The sequence below is a fragment of the Notamacropus eugenii genome, chromosome 6 (genome assembly GCF_028372415.1).
Source record: "Notamacropus eugenii isolate mMacEug1 chromosome 6, mMacEug1.pri_v2, whole genome shotgun sequence".
Lineage (NCBI taxonomy): Eukaryota > Metazoa > Chordata > Mammalia > Diprotodontia > Macropodidae > Notamacropus > Notamacropus eugenii.
In genome coordinates this window covers 234,737,427-234,749,024 of record NC_092877.1, presented here as the reverse complement: position 1 = coordinate 234,749,024, position 11,598 = coordinate 234,737,427, and the positions used below count along the sequence as shown (strand labels likewise).

At 39.7% G+C, this 11,598-nt stretch overlaps 1 protein-coding gene across 1 annotated transcript in view; it reads left to right on the top strand.

Annotated features, from left to right (window-relative positions):
* Positions 1-540: 540 nt before the first annotated feature.
* GPC6 (glypican 6) overlaps positions 541-11,598 on the top strand; it is a 1,287,247-nt gene continuing 1,276,189 nt past the window's right edge. Inside the window, exon 1 of the mRNA XM_072622120.1 lies at positions 541-813. Coding sequence (XP_072478221.1) covers positions 654-813 — 160 coding nt within the window. The 5' untranslated portion in view covers positions 541-653. The remainder of the gene's footprint in view (positions 814-11,598) is intronic.

The following is an 11,598-nucleotide window of genomic DNA, read 5'->3' as shown; positions in this document are numbered from 1 at the left end:
CCTCTCTCCTCTCTCTCGCCTCCTTTCTCCCTCCCTCTCTCATACTGTGTGTCCAGGATTTCTCTCTTCCTATTTCAGAAGGGCTCTCACAGACGCGGGCAGCCTGTACGGAGCTGAGCGGCCCCTGGATCCTGTATACACACAACACACACTCACACGCACTCACAACAAGAACTACACGCCCCGCGCACAGACCCGCTTACTCCAGTCTCTCCATCCTCCCCTCACGCCAAGGCAACGCGCGGCTCCCACCTTCACTCTCCCACGGGCAAAGCCGGGCTCGCAGGGACTCCCGGATTTCTGCTGCTCGGGAACTCGGATCGCAGTCTCGTACCCCTTATGCCTTTCCCCCCTCCCTCTCTTTTTTTCTTTTGGTTTGGGGGGATAGAGGAGAAAGGCGGCTGCTTTCCCAGACAGCCCGGCTTGGCTTGCTTGCCATCTTCCATCTGGCTTCTAAAAGTTTGCTGAGAGCCGTGCGAGAGGTCTGGGTGGCTCATCCCCGCCACTGGCCGCGGGGGGTGGGGGTGGGCAAGGGGACAGGGAGGTGGGGGGAGGGCGCTGCTAGCTCCGGAAGCATCCCGACGTTCGGGGCAAGGTGAAGACGGAGCCGGACCTGGGCTTTTATTTACTGAGCTGGATTTGCCTGCTGCACCATGCCTTCTCGGATCCGGGCTCTGCTTCTCTCTCTCACCGGGCTGCTGCTGGCACTTTCAGTCGAGGCGGATGTTAAGGCTCGGAGCTGCAGTGAGGTCAGACAGGCTTACAGTGCCAAAGGATTCAGCCTGGTCAATATACCCTACCAGGAAATAGCAGGTAAGTGCTGGCGGGTGGAAGGGGGCCGGGGCCAGCCGGGGCGATCGCGCCCCTGCTCCAGGCTCTCCCTTCCTTCTCCCCTGTTGCAGAGTTCAGAGTGTTCACTTTCTGCCCAGCCTTTCCTTCCCGCACTCCCCGAGCCCCAGGAAGGCGGCCGGGGGCTGCTCCCGCTAGTTACTTGGGTCTCCAGGCTGCCTCATTGTGTGCACATGCCTCCGCGGCTCACCCCGCACCCCCTCCCCGCCCCCTTCCACCCTCCTCTCCCCGCTCTTTCTTCATTGTTGGTCCTCTTAGGGCGCGAGCCGCGGGACTGCTGCGCGGTGCCCACAGGAAGGATGGCAGCCGCATTTCTCTGGGGGCAGAGGCCAGCCCCGAGCGACCGCAGCGCTAGACCTTAGAGTCCGGGCTGCCTTTGCCTGGGCAAACTTGTTAGAACTACTGCTGCTGCTGCTGCTGCTGCTTTGCAGGAACCACAGTCTTGGTGGCGCCTTTCCCTGCTCCCTGATCTCCGCGATGCCCGCGGTTGGGGCGGAGGAGAGATGCACAAGGGCTCCCCTCACTCCTCACACGCTGCCTCTACCCCCATTCAACGCACAACGCTGCTCTTTTTGTCCCTTAAAGAGGGGGAGCACCTGGGTGCGGGAGAGGTACGGGCGTACTCGCAGTCCTCTGGGTGTCCAGGCAGAATGCAATGTTGTCCCCCAGGGACGCCCGGAGCCCAGCCCCCCGGGACTGCCGGATGTCTGCAGTTGGGGGCTTCATTTTTTTGAGGGGGGTATCTTAATAGAGTATCTGTTTGGGATCTTGGGCGGGATTTTGTCTGAATGTTTCTTTATACTTCCCCGACTGCAGTTGGTGGTTGATGGTTAGGAAATACCCCAGCTCCCCTCAGACCTCGCTCCGCACTCTAACGCGGGCACTCGGGCTTTCCTCGCTCTCCAGTATGTAAGAAAAGAGAGCGAACTTGCTGTTGTGGACAACTGCAGTTTTTTTTTGTTTGGTTTGTTTTTGGATGGGGGAGAGACGTAGCTTTCCTCCTTCCAGCAGGACCAGTCTCCCTTCCCGGTAGATTCCTCCCCTGGGAGGATCTTTATACCCCCTGTGCCTTTACAAAGATAAGTGTACAACAGACAACTTGATCTGCATGCGTGCGTGTGTTTTCCAGCTCTTAGTTCCAACCAAATCCGTGCATCTCTGGGGCTCGGTGAATGAAACGTGTCCGGGAGAGATAATCCTTTGGCTGGGAACAGTGCAGAGAGGGAGAAAGAGAGGGAAGAGGCCAGAGGATGCTTGGAGAGGGGCAGTGGTGGCGGGCTGCTCAAACTGGTCAACTCTAGTCCTCGGTGACCTCGAGAGGGAGAAAGAGAGAAGCTTTGATAGCTGGCCAGTAGCCTCTCCCAGTTTTACACACCAAGAACTGGGCGATGGGGGAAATCTATGTCGCTCATTCGATGAAAGAAAAAAGTCTGTTTTCAGTCCTCTTAGGACTGATTGCTACCTTATCATTATGGTATTCAGAGATTTAGTTATATGCACGTTTCAGCCTTTCACCTAAATGAGCAAATTTATGCCAATTTCAATACTTCAAAAAGATGCCAATACATCCAGCGTGAAGCATTGGTTTATTATACAGAGTAAGCCTTTACCAATTCATATCTAGAACTTGTGGTGACTCAGAAGGCTGCTTTCTAATCCCTAGTCACTCTTGCCTAGAACCCCTTAATTTGTTAATCAATGAATAGCCAGCTTCAGTCCCCTGAGTCCCAGCTCCTTAAGTTTCTTAGTTCTACTTCTCCTTTGTTTACTGTTATTTCATTCTTTTTAATTAATTGATAAGAATCAGCTTCTCCCCTTTTAAATCATAGACAATTCAAACTTTTAAGACTTGAAGCATTTGGATATCTTTCAAGAACTTTTCTCATCTAGTTATACTTTCCCTAACTGTGCTTTTATACATATATTCCTGAATATGAGTTGAGACCATGTTGTTTTCAAAAAGAGAATGTTTGAGCATTAAAAAACTGCTTCTCTGTCCTGAAGTGGATAAGGAGAGACTGAGGGACTCACAGGAATGCAGGTCATTCCCATCAGAATGCAAATCTACTTAACAGTAGTAGAGACCAGATTAACAGAGTCAATAATTCCCATAGTCATCCTTAACCAAGTGGAATGCTGAAAACTTCCAGTGGTTAATATAAATAGGTCGGTAAATTGTTAACACCAAAGGTTTCTTTGCTAGCTTTTCCATCCCTTTACAATTGCTTGCTAATTGGCTATGGGTTTCTAGAATGTGGAGACTTTTGTTAAACTCTGAAACTTTCTAGGACTCTAAGTGAATTGTTGATTTTTTTCCCCTTAAAGCTGCTGTCCTTTGATGGTAGTGGACATAATCGCCTTCAGGTCGCTGTAGGGTCAGGGACACACTTGATAAGAAAATAAATGCATGGAAGGTAATTGCATTCTTAAAAGGTTATATGCTTTTCGCATGTTGTAGAATGCTTTTACAGTAATTACTTAGGAAAGATGGCCTGGTATTAAATGGACACTGGTTCTTTGTTGCCAGGTCCAGTTTTATAAGCCTTTACTGTTTTGGAAGTTGATTTTTTTTAAAAAACCCCTTTTCTTTTGTCTCATTTGAATGTTAATGGTCTGCGTAGTAGACCCATATATTATAGCATTAGTCTCTTAGGTAGTCTTTTAGGTACACTGAATACAGTCTCTGTCATTCTAGATATCTGAGTATCCGCCTCTTTAAAAATAAAGGGGGGGGGGATAGTTTCCTTGGTAAAATAGAAGTAATAAGTTCATTATTCATGGTTATTTTGATACTGATGAAAGTTTCACATAGAATTCACAATTGTAAAATAGTGTTGCCCTTTTCTGCCTGCAATATTAGGATTTTCTTCAAACTGAACAGATGAGGGATAGTGTTGGGAAATGTTAACAAGTTATACTTTCATAGAACCTTTGGCACAGGGAAGACCTCCAGGGATAAATGTAACCTATTCATCTTCATCCAAGATCACAGTTAAATCACCTATGATGAATTAGAATCTATTCCTTTTTTAGACTTTTAGGCTAGATATGATTTCTCCATCTAAAACTAAACCATTCACAATTCATTGATTTCCTGGTCTCATCTTAAGGGAAATTGTTCACGAGTTGATCCCTAACTTCTTGAGCCTTCTAGATACTTTTGTCAAACTTTTCTTCAACCATGTCTCATTTAAGACATTAAATAATTATATTCTCTATATTGGCCTTATTTCCCAACCCATTTATCATTTTGGAAGTTCTCATTGGATCTCTGTTTAATAATGGACCCAGACTGATAATAAAGGGCCTGAAAAGTTCTGATTAATCACCATCTTGTCTTAGGTTTCTTAGTCTGGTCTGATGCTTCTCAGTATCATACATTTTGTTGGTTTATTTTACCCCTAGCAGTGCTCTGTTGCTGACTCATGATTACCTGATGTTATCCATTATGACTTACAAGTTTGTTTTTGTTTTTTGTGTAGTGTTTATGCATATCTAATTCATCATTGTATGTCCCATAGATCTAGCATAGTCCCCTAAGCAGTTAAGTACATAATAAATATTGGTTGAATTAATGAATCAGTTTTCCCTTACCTTGTATTTCTCTACTATGTTATTCCTTACCAGTTCCATGGTCTTGGACTTGGAGTTGTTGGATTGCATTCTACTTCTTTCTAATTACTTCTCCAATTATCAAGATGACTGAATTCTGAGCTTATCTTCTAAGGTATAAGTCACAGACTGATTCCAGATGTTTCATCCAGTTGTGCATTTTCCTCCTACTTCCATGATCTAGATGTGTGCCATGATAAATAAAATCAGAAGTCTGGACTAGATAAAGCAGCCAAGTAATGTGCATCTGTTGCTTTTTCTCAATTTCCTGGCACTTTGTGTTTGTCAAAGGGTTTTGTACCAGTCTGATAAAATTTATTCTTTAGGAAGTGATACAGAAAGTTGAGAGGCGAGAGGAAGAACTCGCCTCCTGGAGCTGCACAAAATGGATAAATTCTCAATTACTTCTCTGCTCTCAAACTTTATTTTGTATACTGTTAATTCCTAGATAAGTCCTTATTTCCTCTTTTACCTCTCCCTTTTCTTTTAAAGTTCAACTTTAAAAACATTAATCTCTCATGGTTTGGGATATCATATGTCACTTTTTCCCCCTAAGAATATAATAAAAGATCCATACTGTAGATTTCATTTACATTCCTATTAAATATATCTGTATTTACCTAGATATATAGACATATCTGTATATCTATGGCTATATCCTTATATCTCTTTTTCAGTCTGTTTCCAAGTGGTATCTTAGTTCTTGTTTTGGCTTTGGTGACGTGTATAACACATATTTACTATTTTGGGGTACACTTTTCCCTTGTAATTTGTCCTATGTTTTATATTCCTGAATAACACACTTGTTTCACAGTTTTATTTAACATGGAGACCCTTTCAAGATAACTATGTCCATGGAAGATCTCATTTTAAGATAAACTGAGACAGATAGTAATTTTTGAATGAATATGTGTACATATGTATATGTATATGTGTGTGTATGTATATATACACGTATTTATTCAAGAAATGAAATGTATGAAACTCAAAGATTATCCAACCTTATATGGCGTCATGACTCATAGTTTAAGGAACACTGAAGGGGTCACAAGTGTAAAAGGTTTAAGAAGCCCTCCTCTAGACCATAAAGTTTTAATAACATAATTTACTTTTCAGTTAAGCTCACAGAATTACCATTTACAAGGTTGACATTTTTTTCTCTTTCCTTAATATGCATCTTATCTCAGAAGAGTTCTAGCAGCTCAGCAAGGGTATTATTAGCTATAATTTTGAATTTCTTTGTTAATTTGACTGAAACTTAAAACTAGTTTCGCCTGGTTAACTTTTTTAAGCTTTCAAACCTACCTTTAGATAGCCTCATTAAATTTTCAGTTCATACAGTTCACAATGATTTACATGTTAACTGAAATAAACATTATTCTGTGGAAGATAGTCTTAGTTGATAAGAAGTATATCTTGAATAGATATTCAAAAGCTTTTAGAGATCCTGAGTAAGATCCTGTTTTGAAAATTAGCATATAAAACAATAATTCTTTACCTATGCTTACTTTTTATATATCTTACTCTTGTTTTAGCTTGTTTTTTCCTTTTGTCTACGGTAGTGTTCATTCCTTTCTTTTCCAAAGGACTTTTCTAATACCAAGTCGTTACTGACTACCTAAGCAGTGTCTAGCACTTTTCTAGGCCTTATGGAGTAAAGTAGGTTGCAGAAAGAGCAAAGGGTTAGATCTGGAAGACCTCATTTTGGGTCCTTGGCTTTACTTTTACCCGTTACAAAAGAAGTGTTTGGGATAATTAATCCCTAAAGTCCTTCCTGGATCCAATATTCTGTCATCTGTTAGTAAACAAGAAAATTAGAATCATTTTACAGCTTTAAATAAGTTTAGAGCTAATTCATTTAGCTCCCTCCATTTGAGGATACTGAGATCAAAAAAAAAGTTAAACACTTGCCTAAGTTTATGCAGATGGTTAGAAGAAAGCCCTGCCTTCAAAAAGCTTAAAACCCAGTTGGGCCAACAAAATGAACACACCAGACAAAATTGGAATAGGAGACTTTATTTGTGTGAAAAACTGTAGAATGGAAGAGGATTGCTTGACTTGGACCCAGAGGAAAGAGCTAGGAGCAATGTTGTAGAAAGTTGTAGAAAGCTAGACATAGGGCAATTCCATTTTTTGACCCCTGAACTTGTTAGAAAGTTGTTCATTATAATTGTCTAGAGTTGCATCTTAGTCAAGGAGGTAGGTTTCAAAATCAGTGCATTAAAAAAAAAATCACGTGTAGTGAAAATTATCTTTAAAATGCCTTTAATTGGATGGTTTTTAATTCCATCTCATCTGAAAATTGTCCCACTTTGTAAAGCCAAGCATGGAAGCTCCTCTGAGCACTGTGGCTGTGAATGATTTCAGGGGTCTAATTGCAGAGTATAATGAACTCTCTATTCAGCAACAAACTAAACATTTTTCAATAAAGTAAAGTATAACATTCATAATAACATTCTTAAGTAAATAATGTCATTCTATATATATATATATATATATATATATATATATAATATATATATGTATGTATGTATGTATGTATGAAAACAATAGCAACATCCTTAATCAACACCAAGTATCCAAGTAAAATCCTTTTTCGAAATACACATCATCTACCTGTAGGTCACAGTAAGAACAATCTTCTTAATCAATACACAGTGTCCAAGTAAAGTCCTCTCTCATGTTGACTCCAGGCTGACTTCCAAACCCCAAGGCTCCTCCTCTGTGGACTGGCCACTCCTGGCTCTTACCTGGGTTTACACACAGGCAGCTCTTTGCTCCTGTTCCTTGTCTCAGCTCATGGGGACTGTTCCACTCCAAACTCTTCCCTGTTTCTAGGAAAACAAAGCTTAACAGAGCTATAACAAAATTTGTACACATTACCAGTGTCATCTTCTCAATCCACTCATAAAAGACCAAGAGACAGGACTTCTGTCTGAGAAATTAACACAGACCAACAGACAGGACTTCTGTCTGAGAAATTAACACAGACCAACAGACAGAACTTCTGTCTGAGGAGATAACACAGATACACAGGCAGAGTGCAGAAATCACAAACATTCTTTCTGTTAGGCCTCCCCACAAACAAGTTCCCCTAACCTGCTCATGGTCTCTCCTCTCTCAGCTCTGGCTCTGCTTCTGACTGCTCCCTCTACATGTGTGTGTGTGTATACACATGTATATGTATATATACATATACTGTTTCTAATGAAAGATTTTTGATTGATTCAATCAAAAGTTAGACTCAGTCAAAGACACTTGATTGGCTAAAACTCAAACAGGAAATGATTCTATTTTGCTTGCCATTACACACTTTGATAAGAGTTTTGAGCAATGCATGGAAGCTCTTTTCTTGCAAAGCGCTGGTATCTTTAGGCAAACAGTTATGGTTCATATCTTGCAGCCCTCAAATTTTTGGTCCTCACCATGTTTAATCATGCAGAATTTTCATCATTCACTCATTCCATTGAAACTTGAGTGGGAAATTTCCTCTCTGATCCAGATGTCACACTGGAGAGGGCAACAAGTTGAAGAAGGGGTTAAAGTAACAAATACTTTTAAAACATAAAACAGTAGCTTTCTAACCCAACCTTTTTTGTCCTTAACCCAAAGAAGGAAGCAGCAGCCTAGCTTTTTTTTCCATGAGAGCAACATGGTTTCCAAGTGCTTAGTCTGGGCATTTATTCCATCATAAAGGCTCTACCTGAGGCTACAGGAAAAGGAATCTCTGTGTGGACAGGAAACATGAAGCCTCTCAGTAGGGGTATGGTCAGATCTGTGAATGCATTTTAAGAAAAAGGAAGGTAAAGGGTCAGGGAACTTTCTCAGATGGGTGGGCTCCAGGGTTGTCAGTTCCTGTACTTGGGTTGCTTTGTTCTCCAAGCACCATCAAGAGGGAGGGAAGAGAAGAGGGAGTGACCCCAGTAGTGAGAGGTCCTTGGCTGGGGGACAACATAACTGAATTTCCACCAGTTAAATATGTATTTAATACAAAGTTCTGTAATGAACTGAAGTCTGCCTCCATATGACTGGCATCCATTAGTTTGATTCTACCTTCCAGGGAAGTATAGACTGAATCTGAATGTCAGTCTTTTAAATATTTAAAAACATCTGTCATGTATCTCCTAATTATTTTGTTTTCCAAGCTAAGCATTCTTAATTTCTATAATTCTGACTTATCCAATATTGCTTTGAGTCTTCTTATCTTTAAATAGTAAATTGTGAGGTATTGACTATAAATGTATGTCTAGATTCTTAATTTGTTGTCACATGGACAGATTTCAGGGGGTCTTAGACTTGGGAAAAGAATTATATTTATTATTTTCATTGACTTCTACCTGAAATTTAGTATTCCCTTCAGTTAAAAACTATATTCAGAGAAGGGGTCTATAGGTTTCACCTGACTATCAAAGGGTTTCATAAAAGAGAAAGGTTAAGACCCCCTCATATAAATAAATGAATAAATGAATGAAAAAGATGAAAAAAATTAAAACATTGGACTGTATGCTATAGGGAGTGCAAATAGCAAAAAAAAAAGAAATGGTCCCTTCTCTTAATGATTTCATATTCTAATGTGGGGAGAAGGTATGTATATGAAAAGTAGTCTGCAGGGTGAATGCCAAAGCCTGGTTGATCTTAGTGGGCTATGGCATTATAGATAGTATGGTCTGGAGAGTGTCATTGAAGAGCAGGTGGCGATTCTCTAGCATGTCTGGAGTGGGAGATTTCATAGTGGAAAAAATGGTGTGAGTTACAATTGTTGGGAGACTTCATAGAAGAATTAGGACTTCACAAAATCGTGGAATATCTGAACTAGAAGGGATTTCAGAAGATCTCTAGGCCAACTTGTACTCGTACTCACTCAGAAATCACTTGGAAATTCCCAGTAAGGAGCAACCCACTACTAAATGAGACCATTTTGCTTTTGTATACAATAGACACACATGTGCATATGTATAAATATATTTATATATATATATATATATATATATATACATATGCCTGTGCATGTATATTTATTCTCTGTATGTGCATATGTGCATTGTGCATATATGATATACAGTATATTTGTTATATGATATATAATATTCAGTATATATAATATATAGTACTCGATATTAAATGTTTTACACATTATTAAATTTAATTAAATATGAATTAATTAATGATTTAGAATTATTGAATAGGAAATGGGAAATGTAAGACAATGGAAGAAATTACTACAATATCAGATAACAGTAGAGGAAATAAAACAAATATTAGTTTTTAATACTTGTTACTAGTTCTAATTAAAATAGATTTGAAGGGAGGGAAGTGACAAATTATTAGATAAATACAACCGAAGTGTCATCTGTAGCCTTCATTTACTCATTTTATTTTGATTCTAATTAGCAGGCAGCTAAGTCAACGCCATTGCTTACGTAGGGAAAACAGGTATCTGTTGAAAAAAAGGCGAAGGTTGAAGTTGGATGTCAGGGTTGTAAAAATTGGGGTAAGAATGGTATCCCCAACTTTCACAAGATATTTCATATCATTTGTTTCAGCCTATACATTTTGAAGAGACCTATACTTAGACCAGCTGCCTCAGGACATCGTAATGTTGAAATCTGGTTTAATGAAAGGTTTTAGTTTTATGAAATTCTAAATGTCATTTCTAGGAATTAGGGATTGAGGCCACTCCGATATGAGGATGTAACACACACACACACACACACACACACACACACACACACACACACACACACACATACACACATACACACACACACATACACATTTCCTCCTTATTAACATTTCCCCCATGTTATACAGCTTCATGGCACAGTGTATAAAATGTTGGATTTGGATTCTGAAATTCAGATATTGCCTCAGACCTGAATTTAATTTAGACTTTTACTAGCTTTGTTTTCCTAGGCAACTTGTTCAACTTCTTTCAGCCTCAGTTTCCTTGTCTGTCAAATATGGGTAATAATAGCTACTATTACTACATCCACCTCCCCCACCCCGTCTTCCTCCCCAGCAAGCCACAAAGTATTGTATAAATGCTAGCTTTTGTTGGTATTAATATTCATGCAGTATATACGTGAGTATCTATCTCAGTATGTATATATGTGTGTGCATTTATCTAAATATAGATATATATATATACACCCACACATACACACACATTAATATTACTGACTAGATATTTCACAAAATCTTGAACAAAATGTGAATATAGTCCTCATGTTGTAATTGCCCATTTAAACCTAGCTGCTTGAAGACTGGCTCTCCCTCCCCCAATGTAGAAGAACAGGTGTTAAAAAAACATTTATTCAGCACATATTGTAGGCACTGAATAAATGAATATTGAATCATATTGGGTATGGATTGAGGAATCAGCTTTGTGTTGCTAACGGGGCAAGACATTGTCAATATCCTATCTCTTAATGGAAGAATGGGAAGAACTTTTCCAAAATGGTTCTCTAATATGACATAACATTTCTAGTATAAAGGGTATGACCTTCCCTCAATTCCTCAAGGGATGTAGCACATAGAACAAGAAAAGATGACCGAACCAGACAAGAATTAGCAGGAAAACTTCAGGGAAGATGTCTCTTGCATACCTAACTCTTTTCTTTCTGTTGCTTTATATCCTTTTACTTACATCATACTTGATTTTAGCTTTCAACTCAATACTTTCGCCTTTTATTATGAATATTGATCCTAGAAAAGATTCCCTTCTGAGCAAGCATTTCTTGGGATTGCAAAGCATATGGCCCATAGAATGTGTAATGGGTTGAATGCCACTCAATAATATAGACACCACTTTCCTCATGGGAAAGTGGAGTCAGGCTTTATGGGAGGTATTTTATAAAGATTTGCAAGCAAATACCCTTTTAAGAACATGTCTAATTTAGTACAAACATGTGCATATGTTAAAAGGAATTATATATTTGGAAAATATAATTTTTAAGATAATCCTAAAAACATACTTACAAATAGGTTAGAATTAGATGATAAGTCAGTAAATGGGAAAGGGTGTGTGTGTGGGGGGTGTATGACATGAGATCACATACCATATATGATCCTATATGATCACCTCTAAAACAAATAAGAGAAGGGGCAAAAGAGTTGCAACCAGATCACTGTTCTGTC